The sequence below is a fragment of the Cygnus olor genome, chromosome 20 (genome assembly GCF_009769625.2).
Source record: "Cygnus olor isolate bCygOlo1 chromosome 20, bCygOlo1.pri.v2, whole genome shotgun sequence".
In the NCBI taxonomy this organism is placed as follows: domain Eukaryota; kingdom Metazoa; phylum Chordata; class Aves; order Anseriformes; family Anatidae; genus Cygnus; species Cygnus olor.
Window position 1 is genome coordinate 11,297,577 of NC_049188.1, and position 26,279 is coordinate 11,323,855.

At 49.8% G+C, this 26,279-nt stretch overlaps 1 protein-coding gene across 4 annotated transcripts in view; it reads right to left on the reverse strand.

Moving 5' to 3' along the window:
• Window positions 1-411: 411 nt before the first annotated feature.
• The window catches only part of MNT (MAX network transcriptional repressor), an 84,915-nt gene continuing 59,047 nt past the window's right edge, over window positions 412-26,279 (reverse strand). For all 4 annotated transcript variants that reach the window (XM_040532113.1, XM_040532112.1, XM_040532115.1 and 1 more), the window contains 3 exons: window positions 25,656-25,767; window positions 7,980-8,172; window positions 412-6,435 (listed from right to left, as the gene is read on the reverse strand). In XM_040532113.1, coding sequence (XP_040388047.1) covers window positions 5,720-6,435; window positions 7,980-8,172; window positions 25,656-25,767 — 1,021 coding nt within the window. In that variant the 3' untranslated portion in view covers window positions 412-5,719. The remainder of the gene's footprint in view (window positions 6,436-7,979; window positions 8,173-25,655; window positions 25,768-26,279) is intronic.

Genomic DNA, 26,279 nt, shown 5'->3' on the forward strand with positions numbered 1-26,279 from the left:
AGTATTTTTATGTGCAACTGCAGCTGCAGGTTTTTTTTTTAATGCAGCAACTGCAGCGCAGTTTTTCCTCACACAGGCCTGTTGGTGTGTATTTCAAATGAACATGGCTGTGTTGACTGAAGGTTTAAGCACAGATCAAGCTTCTGAGCACATTTTTGCTAGCAGTGGTGTTAGATGAACCATGGCGAGCACACAGGCTGCAGGGTCAGGAAACAGCGCTGCAGGTGACTGGCCAAAGCCTGCCAAAGTGCTGGAAACATTTCCACCAACTTACAGGCTGAGTCAGGCTTGAAAAGGACAGAAAAGTCTTCTCAAAACTACTACATTGAGAACTCATTTTCTTTTTTTCTTTTTTCTTTTTTTCCTGTGGTATGGTTACCAGTAACTAATATTATTCAACAACAGAAAAGATTTCTTGTAAACTTCATATTTATTGATTTTTTTGGGACAAATTAGATCTTCTGAATCCCAAAGTGTACATATATATATATTTATATATAGCTTTCTCCATAGGGAAAACACATATATCAAAGGAGGAGAGACATTTCTAAAGTGCCCCTTGTTATACAGTACTGAACATGATTTCTAAGAGCATTAGCATAAATCTGAAGTTTCTGAGCAGGAATGACAGCTGTGAGGAAAGAATGGCTGTGGTTTGTTCTTTTCCCCACAGAACAGAAAGAAGTTTGCTGACTGTAAAACACAAACGAACAAAAACAAAGAAATGTTTCTGGTAGCTGTGGAGAAGGCAAATGCGAGCAGGGATGACCCGTGACATCTGGACAAGCTCACGGGCTGGCTGGGTGGAAGGACAAGCCTTTCTTCAGGTGGAGTTTAACACTGAGGAAAGGTTCAGACTTTAACTAGTCACAGAAAGCCAAGGGAGAGAGGAAAAGTGATAAAAGCAGGACTTACATGTGAGCAGGGCTAGTGACACTGATACCTTCAAACCATAATGGAGTAAAAGATGAAGAGGTCAGTGGGATCACATGTCCATACGGTAAAGGCCATTAATCCACCAGAAAGCTCTTCTGTCTGTATCAAATAAAATGGGAACCCTTCTCTCAATCTCCTACATATTTTACTGTGGAAACACTGACAGGGTACTCTGCACAATTTAGGAGTAACTGTGTGTCTGTGTCACTGCTAGTGACCCAGTACCAGCTCTCCTGGGATAAGAAGCCAATGGAATTAAGGTGGGAGCTACGTTTTCAATGCAGAAAGCAGGCCATCATTCAAAACTGCATGTAAAAAGCGCAGGACAAACGTGTAAATATTGCTGCTGTACCTCCCTGTCAACACCTCCAAAAGGGGAACGATGTCCTGGGGAGGAGGGGGCTCACTCTCGGTGCCCATTTGCTGTTGTGCTCGCAGCAGCCATGCACTGCTAAGCTCCACTTCCCAAGCAGGGATTTTTCTTCTTCAATAAGCTCAGCCATTGTTGGCCAGAAATTAGACTTTCTGCCTTGATTTTGTTATTTTGCATAGCTCCATGAATTGGAACAGGAAAGAAGAATGACAGAAAGCTGCTTCCTCCTCCTCCTAACACAGCTGCAGAAGACAAAGCCATGCAGTTCTGCCTAGGAAGGGAGATGACCCTGCTGCAAATACTCCTTTTTCAAGTGTCTCTGATGAAGAATAACTGTCCTGGTTTCAAACACCCATCTCCAGAAATACCACCTAAAGGCTCCCACTGGCACACAAAACATAGCTCTCTTGGCCAAGCACCTGAATGTACAAGGGAGACAATAAAGCTCTGGTGACTCCCTTTTCCCCATAGCATTAATGGCAGACTAAATGTGAGAATGAACAACCTATTTAAACGTGGTTCAAGGATAAGGAATCCTTAAAGATTTGTCCATTCTGCTGTAGAAACTGTGCTAGCAACATGAGCAAAAGCTTCCTGGACTTGAGGATGCAAGGAAAGAAAAAACAAACAAAACCAGTACTAACTACTGAGCAACCCACAGCTTAATAAATACAGATTTAATGCAATTTTCAGCCATGACTGCTCAGAAGGCACAGTCACACTTGACTTCTGTTTGCAGTAATTACTGCCACCTCCAGCACAGTTTCAACTATAGTATGGACAGTCTAGAACTGGCAAGCTTTTTTTAATTTACCCCTGCCACTGTTAACAGCAGTCCATAACCAAGCTAAAGTTCTGCTGGAGCTGACAGACTACAGATCAAGTTCTCCTGTGGAAGATCTTAACTCAAAACTAGATTTAGCTGGCTAGCACAGTGAAGGTGGTCTCATGACTGCTCAACCCCATCTTACCTCCTCCTCTGAATGGGTGTCATTTCCGAAGTGTAACTGGTTGGATGCTAGGAGGGACCATCCTCTCATCCTGCCTCAAGGAGAACATCCCCTGGCTACAACAGGAATTTTACCTGCATTAAGGACTGCAGAGTTTTTGGTTTTAGGAAGAGAGGAAGATGAAAAATAGAACGTTAATAGTAATACTACATGCAAAATGGTGCAAGGAACAGAAAGATCATGAACAGTAGCAATACAGACAGAACAGTGCAAGGAGCAGAATATTCAGTCAGCAATAAAACACATCCAAAGCAACCTCCCAGGCAGCCTGGCAGGGACCAGCAATCAGTATCCCTCACTCTCATTGGGAGTTTGCCATTAACTGCAATGAGATCTGACCTCACTACCAGAAAAGATGGAACAAGATGGTTACTTAGGATGTGGGGTTTCTTTGGTGCACGTCTCACTGTAGTCTGTAAGACTCACTGTCAGGATATGCATACTGAGTTTGTGGACTATACTGTTATCCTACACAAGACTATTTTTTTCCCCAAAAGAAAAAAAGATGTCAAAATTGCTTGCACTTTGGAAGATATCACATGCACATTTATCCCTTCTCTAATCCATTAACTTCCACACTAAAGTGTGGTCAGTTCAGGAACAAACTAACAAAGAAAAGTAACCCATGCAGCAAATCAATTCAATTTCCGTTGGTCTTCTTGTCCCAAGTTCCATTCTATCAGGCCAGATGAACACATCGCAAGTTGCTAGCACAAAGTGTCTGCCTCTGTAAAAAAAAAAAAAAAAAAAAAAAAAAAAAAAAAAAAAACAAGAAACCTGGGGCTTGGGACTGGCACAAGGAATCCTGAAACTGGGAGGGCCAAGCACGGAGTTCTGCAAAACCAATTATTGCATTAGCAAAACCAAGCCAAACCAGAAAACAAACCCCACCAAAAACGTCCGAACAAAACACTGTCATTCATTAAAATAATAAAAAACTTTTTTTTTTTGACATATCTATAAAAATCAAGTCATTTATAAAACTGCAACAAATGAAGTCCGGTTGTGTATTCAAAGAACCATAGAACGGTTTGGGTTGGAAGGGACCTTAAAGATCATCCAGTTCCAACCCCCCTGCCATGGCCAGGGACATGTCCCACTAGATCAGGTTGCCCACAGCCCCTTGATCATCTTCGTGTCCTTCCTCTGGACCCACTCCAACAGGTCCATGTCCTTCTTGTGCTGGGGGCCTGAGCTGAACGCAGGCTCCAGGTGGGGTCTCATGAGAGCAGAGCAGAGGGGGACAATCCCCTCCCTCGCCCTGCTGCCCACATTGCTTTTGGTGCAGCCCAGGGTACGGCTGGCTTTCTGGGCTGCAAGTGCATTGCCGGCTCATGTCGAGCTTCTCGTCCACCAGAATCCCCAGGTCCTTCTCCTCAGGGCTGATCTCAATCCATTCTCCACCCAGCCTGTGTTTGTGCTTGGGACTGCCCTAAACCAAATGCAGGACCTTGCGCTCGGCCTTGTTGAACCTCACGAGGTTCGCCCAGGCCCACCTCTCAGCCTGCCCAGGTCCCTCTGGATGCCATCCCTTCCCTGCAGCGTGTCGGCCGCACCACTCAGCTTGGGGTTGTTGGCAGACTTGCTGAGGGTGCACTCGATCCCACTGTTCATGTTGCCGACAAAGATGTTAAACAGCACCAGTCCTAGTACTCCCCCCGAGGAACACCACTCATTGCTGTTCTCAGCTTGGACATCAAGCTGCTCACCACAACTCCTTGAGCACGCCCATCCATGTCCAATTCCTTCATCACCAAGTGATCCATCCATCAAAGCTATGTCTCTCCAGTTTATAGACAAGGACATTGTGTGGGACAGTGCCAAATGCTTTGCACAAGTCCAGGTAGATGATGTCAGTTGCTCTTCCCTTATCCACCAACGCTGTAACCCCATCACAGAAGGCCACCAGGTTTGTCAGGCACAATTAGCCCCTAGTGAAGCCACGCTGGCTGTCACCAATCACCTCCTTGTTTTCCACGTGCCTTAGCATTATTTCCAGGAGGATCTGCTCCATGATCTTGCTGGGCACAGAGGTGAGACTGACTGGCCTGTAGCTCCCTGGGTCTTCCTTTTTCCCATTTTAAAAATGGGGGTTATGTTCCCCCTCTTCCAGTCAGTGGGAACTTCACCAGACTCCCACAGCTTCTCAAATATGATGGATAGTGGCTTAGCAACTTCATCTGCCAGTTCCCTCAGGACTCATGGATGTACCTCACCAAGTCCCAGGACTTGTGCACCTTCAGGTTCCTTAGCTGGTCTCGAACCTGATCTTCTCCTACACTGGGCAGTTCTTCATCCTCCCAGTCCCTGCCTTTGCCTCCTGGGACTTGGACAGCATGGCTAGAGCTCCTGCCGGTGAAGACTGAGGCAAAAAAGTCACTGAGTGCCTCAACCTTCAAGGTCTCCCGATTCCTTCTGGAGAGGGCCCACATTTTCCCTCGTCTTCCTTTTATCACCAATGTATCTACAGAACTTTTCTTGTTGCCCTTAATGTCCCTGGCCAGATTTAATTCTAACAGGGCTTTAGCTCTCCTAAACTGATCTCCGGCTGCTCAGACAATTTCTCTGTATTCCTCCCAGGCTACCTGTCCTTCCTTCCACCCTCTGTAGGCTTCCTTTTTATGTTTGAGTTTGTCCAGGAGCTTCTTGTTCATCCATGCAGGCCTCCTGGCGTCTTTGCCTTTTTCCTTTCAGTAGGTAGGACAGAGAATTTCCTTGAAATGCCATAACAAGTCACAGTGATTTTAGATGTTTTTTTGAAATATAATATATTGACGGGAAATACCTTCAACGCATTTTTTTTTGTCACTGTATATGTACCCTGGTCCACCAAACCATCTATCTTAAAGTTTCTTGTTTAGAGAGGACACTCTGTCTTCTTCCTCCAAAAATGAATTTTGTCTAATAATCCTGCAAAATAATCAACCTTACAAAAGGCCTTCTTCAAATGTTATATTTATATATATATGTATATACATATATATACACACACATACACACATATATATAAATATAGACTTCTATGATTTTTTCCCATTCTACGCAATGTCTCAATAAAGAGATCAGCAATTTTATTCTACAAAGAAGCAACACATAAAAGGGGAAAATTAAAGTCTTAAGAACATCATATCCATATTTCACTGATTACACATAAAAGGAAAAAAAATCACCATGAACAACTGTCTTTGAAGTTTTCTCGGATTAGCAAAACTCAAGTGCAGAGCGGCCCCGTCTCGCTATCACCGGCAGGCTCGTGGCTGGGCGGCTGAGCCAGCCCCAGCCCCGCGCACCCCGCCACTCTGAGTTTTCTGCACTTCCCTCCCGCGGAGTCGGACGTGGTTGGAATGTATGGAGTTTAGGAAAGGTTCCCAACAACGACTTTGCCATCGGACGATCCTCTCTAGGCCAGCTTCAGTGTGCTCACTGGGAATGATGGCATGGTCACCATAGTCACCGGGTTTAGGACCGTCTGCCCAACCAACTGCGGGTGATGGACAACTTGGGTTCCTACAGCAGGCTTGGCCATCACCGCTTGCTGGCCAAGGCTTGTGGTTCCATTCACTTGCTGGTGAGAGATAGTGTGAGCAATGTGGCTCACCACAGGCTGGCTGACGGCCACGGGCTGAGGGTAGATGGGCAGCTGCTGGCCGAGGTGGGCCATGTGGTTGATGGTGGCTGGGTGCACAGTGATGTGGCCGATAGGCTGAGCAGCAGTGGTAAGTTGCACAGGGCTGGACGTGGAAGGTGCAATGTGAGCAATGTGCTTGGTCTGTGGACCCTGAATCACATGGTTGACAGTCTGAATGACCGAAGCGTGGGTAGTGGCGGTGTGGGCAATAACAGTCGATTGCACTGTCGAAGCCGCCACGATGTGAGTCTGTGCTGGGACGATCGCCTGCGGCTGGACCAGTGCTTGTGTCTGGATGGGAGGCTGTGCGTGGGCCGGGGTTTGCTTCTGCTGGACAGACAGGTGCTGAGGCAAAACTGCTGGGTGATGGGAAGCAGCATTTGAAGGGACGGCTTTCAGGAGCTCTGGGTGCTGGCGCTGGGTTAGTTTTGGTAATGAGTTCACTGGCCTGTCATCTTCCATGTCTTCATCCATGTTGTCTTCACCCTCTGGAAAAAAAATGAAAGGAAGAAACTCCCATAAAAAAGAAAGCAGAGAATCAACTGGGCTAACCAGCCTCTCCTACATGGCAGCACAAGCAGAAGAGATGGCAGCAGGAGGAGATGCTGAGCTATGGAAGGGCAGCACAGCACAGCAGGCTCCACTGAGCCCCAGTGGGGTGGCACACCCCTCTCTTCTCTGCGTGTGGGCTAAGGACATGGAGCCAGGCTCTCACCCCAGAGAGGGGTGCCCACAAAAGGCTGAGAGATCTCACTTGGCAGGCAAGGGAAGCAACTTGAGCAGAGGCAGACAGACAACCTGGGATTAGGAGTGCTCTGTGTGCAAAGAGAACAGGATTTCTTATCCTGGCAAGTTGTTCTACCACTTGGAACTACCCCGTCTGCTCCCAGAGCAGGAAGGAAACACCGATGAAGAAACATGGCAGCAAGTTCCTCAGCCTGGTTCTGGAAAAAGGAGTCTCCATTCAGCCCACAAATTAATGAGGCAATACTGACCCTAAGGAGATGAGGATTGTGAGCAGGGCATCTTGCACTGCATGCTCTGAAGACAGCCATGCAGTAGACTAAAAATCTCAGAAGATATGGAAGCAGCAGGAAAACCAGGGAACGTACTTCCCTTTTGCAAGCGCTGTGGTTAGTAGTAGCTTGAAGACATCATTTTCAGCTGAGGCCGGCTGATGCCCCTATTTACAAAGCACCCCTACTCTCAGCTTCCACCTGGAGATGGTTGAGAGCATGTTCAAAGGTGATGAACCCAATAGAGGACTCTGAATGAACCAGAAAGTTCATGTTTTCCCTTTCTGGAACCTGCTGTATCGTCTGCCTGGAGCACCAAGAGCAAATGCTGTTATGATTTGAAGGAGTTGCTGCAAATAGTTATGAACTGCTACCCCCTCCCGATCCCTGGAAAGCAAAGCACTGTCCATCCACGACTGCCTATTCTTCCTGCTGCAGATCACTGGTACGGAGAAAAGCATGCACTCTCCTACCTCACAGGAACTTCTTACTGGGAACAGCACACTCGATTTTCATTAGTATCATTTTATCTTCATAGTGAATCCTTCTCGTGCAACATGAAGGCTCATTTAGTTGGTCAAATGCTCTGGTGATCTCTCCTGTACCAACTCCTTCTTCTCTGCATGGCTGAACACCTTCCCACCTCCATGCACAAATACATCAAGATGCTTATACACCAATCAGTTCTACTGAGCAGCGGTGCACAGCTGTGCAAGAGGGAAACTACATTTTGAGAGCAGGGAGCTTCATGTGAGATACTAGCAGACTGACTGTGCAAACCTGCACTTAGTGTTTACCTAACACTGTTGATGCATGATTTTCAGTATACTTTACACAAGTAGAAGTATTTTATTAGACCAGCATCAATGATTACAAAACACTTGAAAACCTTTTACTTAATTCTGAATGCAAAGAAACTGCGATAGTGCTAAATGAAGACTCCCAACACCACCACCACTACATAGCTGTATCAGTGATGTACAGTGATGATAAAAGAAGAGAGAAATTGCAGATACCTGATGCTGTCGAGGTAGATGCCTGGTCATCCTCTGGCTGAACTGTCTGTCGAATAATTCTGTCAATCTCCATGATGTCCATCCACTGGCTCAACTCGTTCTTTACTTCTGCCAGTCGCTGCTGGGTAGCAATCTTCTCTCTTGCCAGCCGCTCCATCTCGTGTTCATATTCTTTTTCCTTTCTCTTTAAAGTCTAAAGACAGGAAGAAATAAAACAAAAATCTAAGGAGAAAAAAGACAAATGTAATCTATGCCAACCTAGTCATTCCCACATCCATTGCTGGTTTTCTTCTATTACCAGCTATACTGGTGTAGACTTGTTCAGATGTAGTTATGCCTTTCAAATTCATGCAGAAGGGGAAAGGACAAGACCTGGCCATGAAAACCTGAAGGGTTACTTTGGCCAACCACTTTCTGTTCTCTGAAGGAAAACTGATGAGCCTCCAAAACTGAAATGGTTAACTGAGCCAGGTGTTGAGGCACTTCAGCTCCAGGGGTAACAGCCTAAAGCTCCTTAGGAAAAGCTGTAAGGCTTTTTCTCTGAAAAAAAAGTACTTCTGCCACTCTGCTGACAGAAGATTAAACCTTCTTCCTGCATTCTTTCTCCCTCTTGACCTCCACAGTTCTTTCTCTCTCCACTTCTGACCTTGCTCCCGGGCCGTGGCAGCAGCCCTCCTGTCGGGCCGGGCGCGCTCCAGGGGAAGGTGCCGGGGAGGCGGCAGAGCAGATGGCTGGAGTCTGCTGGCCCCAGTCATCTTTCAGGAACTATTCTGGGACGCGTTTTGTTGTAGCTTGCTGTGTAAAGACGGATTTCCCGGCTGAGCCGCTACTCGGCTTAGTAACGAACCTGGTGTAATTACCAAGAGCCTGCCTCCCTCTCCAGTACCTCCCCTTGCTCTGTGCCAGCAGCACCCCACCGCAGGCACAGTCCCAAGGGCTCTGCAGGAGCTGCCCGTGTGTGCTACCCTCCAAGGGGAGCCCGGGAGGCTCCAACAGAGCTGTCCCCAGCCCCCCAGCCCCTGCAGCACAAAGCTCGTGTCTCCAGTAAGAGCTTGGCATTTCTGCCATCTCCCACGCCTGGATCTCCTGTACCAGGGCTAGAGGACGCCCTGCAAGCTGCGCTGGGTAAAAGGGGCTGATGCAGCCCAGAAGGGATGGCAGGACAGGGAGCAGACCCCCTCCTGCCTCTGTGTTTCTTCCCATCGGTGCCACTGGGGGCCTGGTACTGATGGGGGGGTGATCATCTGCCTGTGCTCCTTCCTGAGCGGCATCATCGGCGGCCCCCCTGGACAGACTGCCACCTGGCACCTGCCTCCCGATGGGTTAATTTTTGCAAATCATCCTGCCCACCTCAGGTGCCAGGTTTTCCAGTCACACATCAGAAACTCCACAGGGTCAGCCAAACCTTAGTTGTTCTGACTGCGCTTGCCTGTATGTTCTCAAACAGCAAACACCTTCAGAGACATGCACTGGTCTCCTGTACCTTTTTTCTGAAACAGGAATTTCTTGCTGCAGCAGTATTATCACAACAGATCCTACTCTATACAAAAAAAGAAAAAGTAAGTCATGGCAGTTACATTTATTTTTAAAATAAGCAGCAACCACACTGACACTCCTTTCACCAAATCCAAACCCTTGCGATCTTCCAACAGAATTAGCACGTAAAGCTAGAACTGAAACGGGCAGAGGAGACCCTGAAACTCCATAAAATAAGTAATTAAGAATGAAACATCAACAAAAGGAATTCATACAAATGGCCAACCACCTGTCTTTCCAGGTCTGAAATTTCATTCAGCTGAGGCATGTATCCGGGACAGCTGCAGGTCTGTAGCTGCTATCTGACCCACTTCTCCAGCACCGCTCCCACTGGGAACTGCCGGGAAGGCAACAGCGAAGGCTTTGATAAAGTGCTTATAACTGGGACAAAGATTGAGTTGCCAGCCAAGATGCGGAAGGATGCACACCCCGGGTTTGATCCAGGCCTGAAGACTCAGACCGTTACTGCCCAGAAGATGCTGCTTTCCTCTGCACTGCCTTGCAGTTTCTTCTGGGCCGTGGTCCCACAGCAGGAGCTCCCTGCCCGCAGCCGAGGACCAGTCTGGAGTCCCCCAGCGACTCCTGGAAATCACTGCTTTAAGGACGACTGCACCCAAATTAGGCGAACCCCAAACACTGAACTACGAGGCCGCCCAGCCCTGCCGCTGCATTCAGCAAGCCAGAAATCCCTGCCGTGTACCAGGCAGCTCAGCCAGCACCGGGTGGCAGGAGGAGCGCTCACAGGGACATCCCGTGCTGGAGGAGGGCTGGCGGAGCAGGAGCCACGGCCGGCAACCCCCGTGTCACCGCAACGCCTGCAGGCCCCGTCCCTGCCACGGCGCTGACCCGCAGCGAGGCCTCCAGCCGTGCTGCGGAGCTGGGCCGAGGGCACAAGCCTGGCATGAGGCAACGCCGTGCGGCTCCGCCGGCACAGCTCCTCCCAAGCACCAAAGTTTGGCCCAGACCCTCCTCCTTACACCTGTGCCAGTACCACTGCAGGACTGCTTCTTTCGACGTTAAGAAATCGGAAGCCTTGGTTGCTCTGGAAACTCTTACTCTGCAGCATAAAGAAGGTACTGTGACAATCACAACGTCAAACTTGGCTTTTGTTTTACTTCGTAGGCACTTGAAAAAAATCTACAAACACATCATGAACCCTGACAGTGCTGTGGCAGAAGCCAATCTCTCTACCCCAGGAAGAAATCAAGGATTTCCTGCTTTTCATGCGGATGCGTCCATGGCTTTTGGCAGTTGAGAAGTTGTGCACACCAGCTGCCAGCTCTAGCGAAAAGGAGTCGGTGATTCCACTCAGAGCATTTAGAGTTCTTGCAGTTTAACTCCTAACCACACGTGAAACCGGGAGCAGAGGCCACATAAAGCGCCCAGGAACAGTCTGCTGCAGGGACGAGTATCCCTCTTGTTTGGCGGTTTCTTCCATTTCCCAGAAGGGCGGAACAATTCTGAAAGTGAAGGCTGTATTTACAAGGTCATTCAGCCACGCACGTCAGCATGCCTTGATGCAAAGTACGAGAGCAGTCCCAGGGAAAATACGCCTGTTCTGAGGCTGGGAGCACGCCAGGCAATGCTGGGGAGCTGCACGTATCTGCTGCGGCGCTGCCTGACCTCAAACCCGCCCCGCACACGTGGAGATGGTGACGAGGAAGGGAGGGCACGGTGAGGTATCTCATCTTTTATTGCAACAGCAGTGACCAAATCGAAATCCATACGGGGGTTTGCTTTTGCTACCCATGCGATCGGCTTTTCCTCCTATACATGCAGCTGTCAGCTTCAAAGCAGCCTTTTCCCACACGGATTATTAAAGCAAACCAGCACAACTGCAGTGACAGCAAGCACACGACGCAATACGAGCTGTAACATTTCGTGCCTTTGTGCCCATTCTTCTCACTGCAGAGCCATTATTTGGTCCTTGTGTGCATCCCACTTGCCATTATTTAGTAAACAAACCAGAAACAAACTACTGTTGTCACTACACTGCAACACTCATTTGTCACTGTAAAGAATTTTCCATTTTATAGCTGGCTGTAATTAAATTGCTTATTCTTATGTCAAGATGGAAAATAATGCTCCCAATGCTCTCTGCGCTTGCCTCAAGAATAATGCTAACCCTGTAGTTGGCATCAGTGAGGCTTAAAAGGCCTTATTAAAAAGCTCCCCTTATAGGCATTATATTAGCAATTTTAAAACTCACTTTCAATTATAAGCTTTTCCAGAAGTATGTTTCAGTCGCTGTGCTCTATTACACAGCATTCACTGATTAAAATTCCCCATCAATGAGCAATCATGAAAGTGATTTGTAATTTTGAACCAGATTCCTTAACTCTTGGCTACTGTGACTGCACGTGCCAGAGCAGACCCTGAGGAGCTCTCGGGCCCCAGGAGCCCCCCGTGCCGCCATCCCATGTGTGGCACCCCCGCAGACTCCAGCAGAAGATGACCGGTCAGTGCGGGCTGTGCAGTGCCATACCCCATTCTGACTCCTGTGTATAACGAAAACAGATAAATCCTAAGAAAAGGCTCTTACCCTTGCAGGGACTGCCACGCCGCAGCAGAGCTGCGGGATGACACCAGCCTGCCTCTTGAAACGTCTCAAGGAAGGTGGCACGCTGTGGAAAGTGCAGTCCCCAAACAGCCTAAGTCCCCAAGGCTGTTGGCAGAGCTGTTACACCCACCTGCGGTACTTTTGGGATGTTAATGAGTTATATCAATTTTGGACATTACTGCTTCGTATCTTGCTATATCTTCTATGAAGTTCTTCAGGTGCAAGGAACAGTTTCTCTAAAACTCAGCATCTGAAGCAACCGCGTGCCCAACTGGACCGAGCCCACAGTGATGGAGGAGAACCAGAGCAAGCCTGAAATCCAAGTGCCTGCCTCCTGCACGGCTGTCCCGCGTGGTGTCAGGCCGTGCCCGCGGCCTCCATACACGTCGGCCTCGGCTGCCCCCGGCAGCACGGCCCGAGCCTGCGGGAGGTGCAGAGAGCAGCGTCGGGCAGGATGAGGCCCCGCAGCGGAGGTGAGGGTGGCGCTTGTTCTCCGGGAGCTCGCTTGGCTGGTGGGAAAGCCCCGGCTGGTTGCCACGGGAACAAAATCCCTCGTTTCCATGGCAACTGCATCTCGGCTGGCTCTTACAGATGCCATCTCGCAGCGGGGGCCACGCAGGCTCCCACATGCTCTTGTGCCACGGACCGCAGAACACAGGCGCAGCCAAAGCAGCTCCTGCCCCGTCGCTGCCCCATCGCTGCCCACGGCTGCACAGCCGGGAGCAGGTACGGCCGGGCACCGAACCGCCACCATCCCTCACGCGTTTTCCTGGGAGCCTTTGCTCAGCAGAGGGCTCCGGTCTTGCTTACCCATAGGCAAGGGAACCTCGGGAGGATGTGCAGAGCTCTGGGGCCCTAAGGCAAAGGCTCACCTGCCCTGGCTCAGGCTGCAGCACGTCGCTGCCAAGGGAGGCACAGCCTGCGGCGGCAGCAGACACTGCATTTCACTGTAAGCACCGACGGACTCAGCACCTTTTATCTGACAACCACTTGGTCTCACACACACAATGACATCTGTCTGTGGCTATCCAACGAGAGCCGCTGTTTGCTGGTGCCCACATGCCGAGCAGCCACGTCCCTGAAGGCCCTGGGCAGCACCAGCCCATGGGGCACGTCCAACGCAGCCCCGCCAGGCCAGCCCAAACACCCCAAGGGGAGGCTGCGGCCCACGGCACGTCTCACGTCTCACGTCTCACGCCTTGCTTCCCCGAGGGCACGTCTCACACCTCACGCCTCACTTCCCCGCAGGGCTGCGCTCCCACCGTGGGGGTCTTGCAGGTGCTCCCTTCCCAGCTGACTTTGGGAAGGTGAGAGCTTGTCTGCGGACGGAGGAGAGGAAGGAGGAGGTGCAGAGCAAGGATTTCAGACTGTTTACCGCTGGCTTTGCATTATTTTCAGTCTCCTAAGCTCTCAAAACTAACACTTCATACAAACACCGAAACCAAGACACAACTCGCAGTACGAAGCGGGGACCACCCTGCTCTGCTCCGCTCCGAGGCCTGACCACCAGCACCCTGCGGCAGCCAGCCCCTCACACACACGGCTGCTGCCTCGCAGACACCTCAGAGGAGGAGACGCAAAGTGCAGTGCGGTGCCAACGGCCTCTGCAGGCTCACAGACCTGCCGGGCTGTTTGCTAGCGGCCTCGTGACCTGGCATTTCCGTTTGTTTAACCCCCAGACAAGGACGACAGCCACAGAGAGCTGTTATATTCTAGGATGTGACTTCACCCTCACATGCACGCAACAAGCACTGTGCTTTCAGGAAACGAGCGAGTTGCTTGCTGTCCCGGCTTTCCTGCAAGTGACAAGAGCTGTGCTGGTGAGGGGCTTGTGACCATCACATTTCTGAGCACCCAGCACTGCTCTCTCTGGTTTGCAGAGGAAGAGAGAAATATCTAGATAGAAATACTTCACAGAATAGCGAATCTGTCTGGAGAACAGAATCATGAGAGAATGAGAACATGTATTATTATTACTATTTATTATTTGCACACTGTTAGCACATAAGACTCCTGATAAAAAAACACAGTGGGCCACAATCTCTGGAACAAAAATATACTTGAAAAACGGCTATTTGCACTGGCCTTGCAACTCCGAGAGGATCGAGCCTCCTGCGAGCGCAGCTCTCTGAACGAAGTATAAATAGTTACTAGGATAGAGGGTAGCAAGAATCCAAATCAGGAAGACAAAGAATAAAGGACTTTAAAAAAAAAAAGAGAGAAGCAGCAAATGACTGGAACACACAGTGCAAACACAAACCAAGGCAAGGCACAGCAGCTCCCAGTGGCGATCACCAAAACCATGCTGGCTTTCACCAGTTCAGCAGATCTGCTCTATTCTTTGACATGACTTTCAAGGTTAAGAAAAATCCAACATTAAAAAAATACTGAAGTATTGTCTGCAATGACAATGTGTTAAGAGTGGTTGTGTGGTTTTGTTATTTGCTTTTTTTTTTTAAATAATCTCTGTCATTCAGGAAATGTGAGACATTTTCAATGATGCTAGTAAATACTATACCCCGAAATGTGGTGTCTGTTATTTGGAAAATTATACTAACCAAGTAGTTTTAATTTGCTTCACACAGCAAATATGTCTGTGGTAGAACTAATAATTTTCTGCAAGCTAAAATCAATCACACTGCATTTCAAGGTGCGATTATTATTAGTGTCAAGATCACTGGATTTGAGACTCCTAAGCCTTTCCTGAGTCTATGTGAGGACATACAGACAGCAGCCCTGGGAGGCAACCCGCAGTTACACGCTGGAGTTACAGCCGAATCTCTCACTGTTAGAGACGAGGAGGAGATAAATGTGGAGACATTATCGCTGCATCTACGTGCTGCAGTATTCTTGTATCTTTCTTGGAGGCATCTCACTGCGGCTGCTGTGTGAGACAAAGCACGGTTTTGGATGGGCCCTGGCTACGGCCCTCCCTCTGTGACTATTTCTGCAAGTTTGGCTCAGCCCCCAGGCAGGACGCGCTCACGAGCTCCCCGTGGCTTCCCGGGGCTCCGAGCGGCTGCCACCGGGGAGCACGCAGGCGAGGGCTTCCCTGTGACGGGAGCGCGCTTCCTAACAGCGCGTTTTGGCCGATGCTGGCAGCCCTGACAGCCACGTGCCCGTGGGGGAGCTCTGACAGAGGCCCGCTGCCCGGCAGGAGAGGCATGCCACCCCAGCCACCCCAGCCGCCCTCCCACACGTCTCGGAGGCAGCAGCGAGGCGAAGGGAGCCCCGCTGACTGCCTGACCTCCCCGGGGCCGGGGGCCCTGCCTGAGCAGAGCCGGGCGGCGCCTTCCCACCCACCGCAAACCTCGGCCTCGGGTCTCAGGAGACTGAGCTCCTGGTGACTCGGGAAGGCGCCGATCCTCCTGCACCGCCTCTTTCCTCTGTTTCTCCGCCGCGGTAAGGAGGTCAGCGCTAGTTACTCACATTGCGGTAGCTCCACCTACGGCCCACAGATCAGATCTGGGTCACCAGAGGATTTCTGTCGATGTACCTCCCTCACTGCTTCGGCCACGGAGGAAACAGAACAGATCTCAGGGCAGCATGAAAAAGCCCATGGTTAAACACAAACCACCGCCTGCACCTGCGCGAGGCCACAAATCAATGCCACAAATGTGCATGGGAGAGGGTTTACGACTGCCAGCGCCAGCAGCTCTGCGGCTGACCCATGCCCGCCGTCCCCGCACAGCCGGTGCTCGGAATCCCCCCGCTGTCTCCGAGGCGGCCCTGACGCGGGGGCACCCCTGCAGGCCCCAGCACACCCCGCTGGGCTGAGGCAGCCCCAGAGCCCCCTGAAACCTTTACCATAAAGCGACAGGATGGTGCCAGCTACTGGGGACGATGAGTTGTGAATCACAACGAATACTAAACCAGAAGAGTGGAGCATAGCAAGAATTCTAAATTAAAAGTTTTATGTACGGTTCAATCCTTTCTGAAAGTTTTCGTAATTCTCAGCTGATCGGTATGCTGCCAACCCACCCAACCTGTACAAATTCAGTACCACCGGCTTGTGCAGAAACTGAGCAACACAGAAGAAGGTGTTACGAGAAGTGGGTTCCGCTTTTGCTAAATCTTACATAGGCCCCGAGCAGCCACAACGTGTTTCTGGCCCCCCAACATGGAAGCCATGCTTTGCCCCCAAGATGATGGGGGAGTGGGGAGGGGAACAAAGGGTAATATTTCCAAACTGGTCTTAAAACTATCCCCTTTTTAGACTAGCCTATTGACACTCAACAGCTTTTGTGTTACTAAGTACATTAGCTATTATTGAAATCTATCAAAATTGAATGTGACTGAGATGCTGACTGGCTAAGACACATTATAAGCTGCAAGGTTCACAGAGCATTCCTATAGGACCACACAAATTAGTATCTAGCAGATTCCTTTTCTCCCTGGCATAGCAATTTGCAGAGAAAAATGCAGTATCTCAGCAACCAATTCCAACACATCCTGGAGCCTAATCTCGTAACAGCAGCTGACAGCCAGGCCCTGACGGTGCCAGGTCACCTAGTTAAAGACAATGCCCCGGGATTAACACAAGGCTGTGAGCTACCTGGGAACACCCGACGTGGTCAAAACCTGACGAAGCATTTTGCCTGCGTAAGTCTGTTTGCAGAATGAACCAACACTTGAGTGGAAAGTGCCACTAGGAGTATCTCAGACCTTTTGGGATGTGGACCAAAATACAAGCTGGTCTTACTAGTGCTGCAGAAAAATGCCTGACCACCCTCAGGGGCCAGTTCCCATTTTCTGAAAGTACAGACACAGGGAACAATCATGCCCAACAGATGGCACCCACCTCTTACAGTCACCCGGTTTCCCATGGCCTGACTGTGCCTTTCCTGGCAGGAACAGCAAAGAGAGAGAGACAGAAAAGAAGTCACAGGTGCCCACAGAAAAGTGTTCGGGTAGAACGGTAAGAATTGGAAGGGAAGACCAAGGCACAAGCAGGATCAGCATCACTACTCAGTTTATATAAATAACAGCTGAGACAGGGAGCCTTGTACAATTTTACTTGTATTTCCACAATCTCCAAAGTACACTTTATCAGTATTTCTATCACATCATAGTGACACTAACATGACAACAGGAGATGAAGCTGATACCAACTTCCTGCTGCTGTATTATAATTTCAAAATCCCCCTCGTTTATTATTTTGTAGTTGACTGAACGTCTAGCAGGACTGCCCCTGACACCTATGGCTGCAAAGCATTGTGTAACATGGGCTGAACTCTGCTGCGCTGAGGCGCACACAGCAATTTTGTTTTCTTGTAACTATTTGTCTGTAGTGCTATGAGGTCAGTACCTACTTCCCTATAATTGTAAAGAGTATCAGCACACACCTTTGCTATCTGCTAACAAGAACAGGAACCCAAGCTCCCCAGGTAACACGGGCCATTGGGCTCCTAACCTCTTCCTATCAGGCTCTCAGAGAAAAGCAAAATCACAAAACAAAATGGTTATGAAATAAAGCCCATGCAATCAGGTTGTACACATCACTGCTTTTGTCACATCCCGTGTACTCCTCTCCCGTGCCTGCTCTCTGACAGCACACCCAGAGTACGAGCAATGGTACTCGAAACAGACTACAACACAACTGCCATTTCAAAACCCTGTGCTAACACTCCACCAGGTTTGGTTTGTGTTTTAGAACCTTAAGTGCTTCCTAAAGCTATTACTGAAATGATAGCAGGGTGACAGCTGTGGGTTTTCTAGCAACTAAAAAATATGTAAAAGATTTATAATTTTGTTTACCCTTTCCAAACTCCTGTGCGCGAGTCACAAGCAACACAGTGTTCAAGAAAATCACCGTCCCTTCCGGCAAGGGGACGGCTTCCAGTCACTCAACAAGGTTCAAACACTGGCTTTTTTTATTTCTATTGCACGACATGTTTTGTGGCTACTGCTGCAAATGAAGCTAATCCACCGACTGCTCTCTAGATAGAGCCTCCCTTTGGGTACGTCTCACCCCAGGTGGTGAGGGATGGTAAGGGATCTGATTTCCGATGTCTGTAGCCACCCAGGGCCCACATCACTCTCAGCAGATGTGCCAGCCGGAGCACTACACTCTCTGATTCAAGAAGAGAATCCCAAGTTCCTTGTCCTCGATGACTGTGCAAGCTATCCAAAGGGAAAACAATCCGTCAGTGCTAGTGCACGCGAGGCACAGCCCTGTGCTACGTGCTGGAAGCTACTGAAAGATGCCCAGCAGCAGGAACTCGAGTGTTCATGCCTCAGGCAGCATGCCGAGGGACAGGGAGCTCGGAGCCTCCCCCAGCTTCTCAGGCTCAGAACCCCTCCTCCTGTACGGATGCAGCCTGACGTCACGGCCCTGAAGCTAAAATCAATCCTTCAGTGGCTCCATGAGGAGCAGGAACTGCACTTGCTCTGCATGTGCGGCTCCCACTGACTGCAGTGGAGACCAGCCCTGTGCTCCAATTTAACGTTTCACACTTTTAAGCAGGTTCCAATTTGCTTTATTTACTGAACACTTTTTTTTTTTTTTTTTTAAGTCCGATTTCTCACCTCTTTCTGACACCCACAGATGATACCATACCCTTGTTCCATGACCACAGCCTATTGTTGCTGGGAGCCTTTATTACTTGCAATGAAATTCAGGCTAATTAGACAAGATAGAATCAATTGATCGGGTCAGGTAAACAATGCGAAGCAGCTCTGCTTTGCATGTGAGTGCTGCTCACATGAAGGAGACAGTGAGACTAGTAATGGACTCAGGTTCTTACCGGGCAAGTTTTACAGAAGGTAGCTGGCATTGAATTAAAACAACCCAACAACAAAACAAGTTACAGGCACACTTTTCAAGGTGAGGGACTTGATCAGATTCAGCATCACAGCTTGGTTTTATGCATTCTGATCAATAATCCGGCCACTACAGGGCTGGAATGTAAAGGAGCTCTATTTGTTTATTCAAGAGTACAGGCAGACCAAATTCTAACTTCAGATACGTGGGCTTTGTCTGCGGTGTGGCACCTCTCTGCATCACAAATCGCTCCGTTGGCAGTGTCCTCTTTCATCTATGAAACGTGTAAACCCTAACTTAAGCATTACCAAAGGACTTTAAAAATCCACTCGTTCTGTTTATTGTTAGCATAGATGGGAAACTGCACCGTTTTTAGGTGCACGATGTGTCACTTCATGCAGTTTGAGCCAAAGAGACCAGGCGAGGATATTTTAAATGTTTCACGCAAACAATTAGCATTACTGATTAGCACAGATAAATCAGTTTGTGATGGGTTTCTACTCCCGGCAGGAGGTCAGAAATCAGCTCTGTAATTTATTGTTCACCTCACAAGAGCATTCGGTGCTCTCAGCTTAGATGGTGACTTGAGAGAAGAGAGGTGGCAGAAGAGCTCACACTGCAAACAGAGGTGACAAAGAAGGAAGCAGACATAAGGAAAATGGAAGGAACCAGCATGGTAATGATAATAAAATGAGACAAGGTCTCCTGCATCAAAATCCAGTGACTGATGTTGATGTTGACACACTCTCTACTGCAGGATTATGTTGCTGGTTTTTTGTTTAGGAAAGGATGGAGTCCCTTTTACTTCCTAGGATAATCACTCCCCACTTTATTCCTATTTCACATCCCTGTCCACTGGTTTGAGTTTGCCAAACTATTTTTCTTTCCATCTGGCAGTGATCTGGGACTGACGGACACTGTCCTTGCTTTAGCTTCAGTCTAAAGCAGTCACATCTGACACAGGGCAACGACATTGATCCGGGCAGTGGTGGCCTTGTCAGCAGGTCAGCTGAGGACACAGCAGCGATGCAAAGGGAGGTCAGCAGAGGAAGCCTGCATTTTCAATCAGACGAGGAAATTGGGCACATTTCCTTCAAAATGAACCATGTGGTCGTTTATTTGCGAATCTAAAGAGATGTCGATTACCTCGAGTCCAATACAACACTACTTTGTGTTTTTAGCATAAACTCAGCCCCTGAGGGGGCACCTGACCAAGGGCCACGCAAACTGACAGGCGCTGCTTTTGCCCTCCTGCAGGGGAGGCGGCGAGAGGCGCACAGGAGCTGTCCCCGTGCCGCGGGACGGGGCTCCGGGCTGCTTCAGTGCTGGCATCCCCAGGAGCTGGCTGCTCCCAAGAGCCGCTTTGATGCAGCACCTCATCTGCTCTGATGCAGCACCCCGTTCCCAGAACCCGGACCACGGGAAGATGTCGGTTGCGAAGGTTTTGCTGCGCTAACACACTTGTTGGGCTAGCTGGTGGACAGTCTGAGTGAGAACAAGAGGCTGCAGCCGGCTCACACCAGCAGCTGTGTAACTTCTAAAGGCTTTGTCACTCATTTATAGATTTATTTAAGTGCCTCTACACGCAGAAAAATCAGAAGACTGTTCTATACTGCATCTATACCCAGAAAAATCAGAAGACTGTTCAGCAACAAGAATTTCTCTGTGACTACTTGGAAGGCTGCAGAAAGACCAGGAGGCAAGGCTTGGGCTGGTGTCCGTGGCTTTGCTCCAGTATCATTCCGTCAGCAGGATGCTGGGCATAATTTAAACCCTGGCTCCTGAGGTAGGGAGAAACTGTACCCTTCCTGCTCCTTTCCTTGGCAACACATGACATATGGGCCATGCTATAAACCCCAAGTCCATTTCATAGTTATTTCCTATCTCCAATACTACAAAAGCAGCGAGTAGGACTGGAAGATGAGCTCTGTGAATCTGTAAGGGAAGTCCATTGCTTATACAGAGCAAACATTCCTCTGGCACAACTGGAGCCGATGTTTGTTATCACAGCACCTTTTTTTCTCCCCGCTCAGTACTCTTCCAAGCCTTGCGCTAAGCAGCACGTGCAGTCCTGTGGATCAAGCGTGTCCTGCTCCACAAAGGGCTTCCAAGGATTCTCCTCTTTGCCCCTTGCAAGCTTCGGGAAGCTCAGCTTTGCCTAATATTTTGTAAGCACGCTATTGTTTGATCAGCATTTGACTCTGGTTGTAGGGGGAAGCTCTGGCAGACAAACGGGACTTGCAGTGTGAGCGGAGGGCCATCAGGCTGCGGCTCGGTGCTGTTCGCAGGCTGCCTGGTTTTGGCTGTCCTGGTGTAACCCGGTGAGCTCATCGCCTGGATGTTGTTTCACACTAAATATGCAATAGGAAATAACCCCTGAAACTGGAAGGTGTTCAGGTACCATAGCGACAGCCACAGTTTGAGAACACAGTGGAGAAAACAGCCTTGCTTAAGGGCTTCAATTAGCTTCCAACTATGATGATTACAACATTTCCTAGGGGGCAAGGAATCCTTCAAAGAGAATTAAATCAAAACACCCAGCTGCACCGAAGTCCTGGCTATGAACCGCGTCTGCAGCCTTCTGCTCCGAGTTTCGCTCCCCAGCCACCCCAGCAGCACCTTCCCCAGGCACGCAGAGCACGCTGCGGCTCCCGCTTGCTGCTCAGGGAGGGGACGGCCTCGGCCAGCTGCTCTCTGACCAGGTCCTGACCCAGCCACGGGCACCCGGGCACTGCTCCCCACAAGCAGACACCAGCGTTTTCCTCCCACTGCGTTTTTCCCGTGGCACTTTAGGACCTAGGAGAACTTTCAGGAGGCCTGCAGCACTGTCCCTCCTGCTTTGCAGGGAGGAAGGCGAGGAACAAAGGGCAGGTAGCTTGCACAACCACGCACTTTGTCACAGGCACGGAGCCCAAGCAACTGCCACCTGCAGGGGACAAAACTCCCTCACCCGAAAGCCACAAAGCTGGTCCGCAACACAACAGCCTGCACTGCCTAAAACCGAATCGCCATTTAAAAGGATTATTAACTTCCAGCTGTGTTCAGCCTAATTTCCTTTGTGCAACAGTGTGCTTAATTGCAGAGATTCTAATTTACTCTTGTTGAGCGCAGACCCAGCTCGAAGGATAAATTAGAATGACAGCTCCATGGGAAGTTTGGAATTTAACTTCTTGACTTATCTGATTTGATGCAGATACAAATATTCAAATCCAGCCAAGGAAACAAACAGCCTGTTTCTAAGAAGTTCCAGCTGGAATGGGGAAAAAGGATTTCATAGGAAGAGAGGCTGCAGCAATTAGTGCACTGCCATACTCCTGCGGGCACAGATCATCAGCTAGGCAGAGCCTTGGGGCTGGCATGCTGCACTCCTCCTGCAGAAGACTTGTTTCTTTTGTGAAAAAACACTTTGCCATGTCGAGTCTTGATTTTTAAATCCCTTTTGTACAATGCCCATGTACTCTTCACAAGAGAGAGGCCAGCACCAAGCCCGTCAGTGAGACGTGCCGAGCTCGGCGCAGGACTCGTGGTACCCTGTGGCTGTCTGCAGAAACCTGGAAGGCTGCAGAGGCTGAGGAGACGGAGACGTTCCACGTGTGGGGGTGCTAGCTCTGTATTTCTGCTGCCAAGAATAGAACGTTTCTTTTGTTTGTTCTTCTCCGTGCTCTTCTCCGTGAAGGCTCCGTGCTCCTGTTTGAAGAGGAGGCTGGGATTCACCTCGCCCAGCCTTACAACGAGGTGCTGCCCGCTGCTCTCTGCACATGCCGGGGGTGGCACCTCCACTCAGCCCCCGGAGACGCTCTCGCCCGGTGTTGGGGGCAGCCCCACGAGGGGCAGGCGCTGCCATCGGCACGGAGCTCACGGAGCTCACGCAGGTGGCGGCGGCTCGGCCGTGCCCAGGGCCCGCGGGTGGTGCGGGCGGTGCGGGCGGTGGGCCAGGCGTGCAGCGCTGCGGGCGGGCAGCCCGGGGCCACCATGTGCACGCTGCGCACGCGGCCGGGATGCTGGCCAGGTCGCTCCCAGCCGGGAAGGAAGGAGGGAGGGCCGGGATGGACGGCGTCAGCACGACCTTCATCACCATCGCCGCGCAGGCCGGGCTCCGTCTCCTGCCTCCACCCACCGGCAGCAGCGGGCCCTGCGCTGGCCCGACCCAGTTGTGCAGCTGTGCCCTGACACAGGTCCGAGGCCACTCTCGTTTGCAGCGCGTCTGCGCAGCCTCCCGGCGAGGCAGCTGGCAGCAAGCCCGTGGCCTCCGGCCCCAGCGCTTCGGAGCCGGCTCTTTGCTGAGGCACGCGCTTCCCACGCGGCCTGCAGCGCCTCTCCGGCCCCTTCTGCCAGCCGAGGGGCAGCACGGCTCGGCGGGCAGCGCGTGAGTGCCCAGTACTGGGGCTGGGCGAGGGCGGCAGTGCCCCCGCCAGGGACGAGCAGCCCGCCATGCCTGCCAGGGAGGCACCGGTCCCCTCGGGATCCTGGAGCCAAGTCCCCAAGCCCGGGGCCTTACCGCACTGCTCTGTCGTCGGCCTGCCCAGGCGTCCCTGCTCAGCCACGGGCAAACGCTACCTGTAGACATCTGCCCCCCATGAAGGGCAGCTCAGAATTTCCCGTTCCCTTTCTTGCTATGAAATTCAAAGCAGCTTATGAGGAAGGTACATTGACTCTCCAGGAGAACAGCTAACTTCTAACCTAACCTGTCAGCAGCAATTATGCACCAGTGAACCACAACAGTCACCAGACATGTCTTTCGCATCTTCATGCCCCCCTCAAACCCCAAGTGAAAACACTGCACAGGTCTCAGAGCACCCCGTCACTGTGTCTTCGCGTCCCTCCGAGCCCTACCTGCAGCCGCTCACCCGAGGGCAAATGCCTTGGGGTCGGAGCTCCCTTCACCTGTGCAAAGCTCTAGGGGTGGGCGGAAGGGCAGACGCCCCTGTACCAAAACACAGAGATTTCATAGGAAGTAAAACCAAAGCCGACCAACCAAACCTGGCTCAATTGCCCTTTGCTACTTGCAGGTGGCAAGCCAGAGAGACAGAACTCAGACAAAGGATCCATACTGGTGACGGCAGTTCAGAGGTGGCACTGAACTGCATCCCACGTGGAAGAAACTTAAATGTTTTTCTGAATCCATGGGCACACAGTGGACCATCAAAAAGTAGTTTATGCTTCCTAAGAAAACATGACAGGAGTTTCATTCCCAGCAATTTACAGAGCTGTTTGTACACATGCATGTAGGGAGCACAGAAGTGCGTTGCATCTAAGCATCAGAGTCAATGTATTTCACAACAGATCTAGAGGGGAAGGAGAAAAAGAATCAGCCACCCCCACCAACAGCCTCAAAGAGCATTTTAAGCTGTCTCGCAGAAGCACAGAGCAAAAATTCTGCCAGAGAGCAGTGTCTGCTCACGGACAGATCTGCACTTGCATCAGTATTCACAGAGTGTCAGCAGGCTAGGCTAGGAACAGCTCTGTTCATGACATCACGACTGGACTCGAGTCCCAAGTGCAAGAACAGGCGATGCGATCACTCCATCTCTGTTAGCACTAATGAAAGCTCATCTCTTCACTGACACCAGGCTGCCCGAAATCAAATGAAATGCTCTTATCTTCTCTGATGCCTATTAACCATAATACAACCACTTCTCCAGAAGTGACCTTTTTAAACAACACAGATTTTTCTTCTTGTTTGCTACTCTCTAGTGGCTGGGTACCACTAAAATCTGTCTGGTTTCCATGCCCCAGCCAAACGCTCTGCAAGGGACATCACGGGTTAAGGCCATTGAGAAGAGGCGAGCTGGCCCAATTCTCCAAGTCGGCGAGTACTCACTGATGCTCCACAGAAAAGGTAATGTGGGCAGTGAGTGTCCAGTACCTCTGAATATACAATTAAAATGGCATCTGAGAGATACTGAGAAATATGGGAAGAAAGAGAAGAAAGTAGACAACATTTCACTGTGGACAAGCCCACCTGTGAGCAGTCCTCAGCACCCTTTATTCCAGCCAAAATGCTGGAGGTCTACTGGCTGTCTTCACTTGCAAGAGAATGTTATGAATTTAGCAAATTTTCCATTTTCTAGAATGAGTTTGATTGCATTACACGCTACTGGTTTCACAATCACAGAGGACACCTCTAAGAACTACTTCTGGGCAACTATTAACCATTTTCCCACACAATCAATGCAGAAAACATACTGGGTAAGAACAACGCAATGGACAAAGCCAGTTGACAAGACTGCTGACCGTGTCAGCATGACAAACAACAATTAAGCAAACGTTAACACTTCACTTAACCCTAAACTCCAGTCTTTCCCTACCTCCATGTAAGTGACATGTATTTACATCTCCACCTCATCAAAAATTGGAGACATTCAGAACAAACCTGCCTGTTTTGGTTAAGCAAACAGAAAACCTCCCCAAATCACAGGGATTAAAATTCCCGAGTGAAAAAGAAGTAGCATATACTGGACTACATGTCCCTTTTTAGGATCATCTAGATTATCTGTCACACTAAGGTGAAAGCCACCTGGTCCATCACTACTGATGGTACTGACGACTTACAGTTAGCTGGGAATTTCAAGTATAAGGAGACTGCATGAAGCAAGCATTCCTAGAAGACCTACAAGTTCTGGAAATCTGGAGTTTACATGACTACACTTGCACGGGGGTAGAGCAGGGTGGGTTCACTTTTCTCCTTTTCATTACAGGAAGCAGATATTTAGCTCGGTTTAAGCCAAGTTAGCACTCTCTCTCTCTGTTTCAGCAGACAAAGCGCCGTACGACAACGGCCAACAGTAAGCAGCAGCCACCCGAACGCCATCGGTACCTGGATGTATCGCAAGGCACTCCTTAGGACGCTGAGGTTTGAGGTCTTCTTGTCGTCTACGTTGGGGATGTTGCGTTTTAATGTCTCAAAGCATTCTTTCAAATGCGCACGTCTAAAGAAAACACAGGTGGTTTGTCAGCTTGTGAGCACACACCAGAAATCAATTTCACAGAGGGCTAAAGCTTAATTTGGGCCTTAATCCAGCAAAGCACTTACACATGTGCATAGCAGTCACCGGGACTACCTGCATGCTTAACACTGCACCACCTCAATCCAGCAGACAGGCTATGGGTTGTGCCTTGTGCGGCTTGGATTCTAGTCCTAGCTTTGTCAGGAAACCATCGTGCGATCTTAAATAAAATATCACGTCTCCCTGTGCTGTTCTTTTCACTTTCACCACATTTCTCATTTGGCTATTTAGGCTACAAGAGCGTCAGATCAGGAACTGGTCTTTATTCTGTATTCTCGCTGCACACTTGGTTAGTTTATTACTTCAAGTCAAGTAAGAAATTACACCGTTATGCACGTGGGGATTTACTTTGCAGGATCAGGGCTTTGCAGGGTTATCGTAATGCAATTATGCAGCCAAATAAAACATACTGGGAAGCAAGAGATGCAGAATTG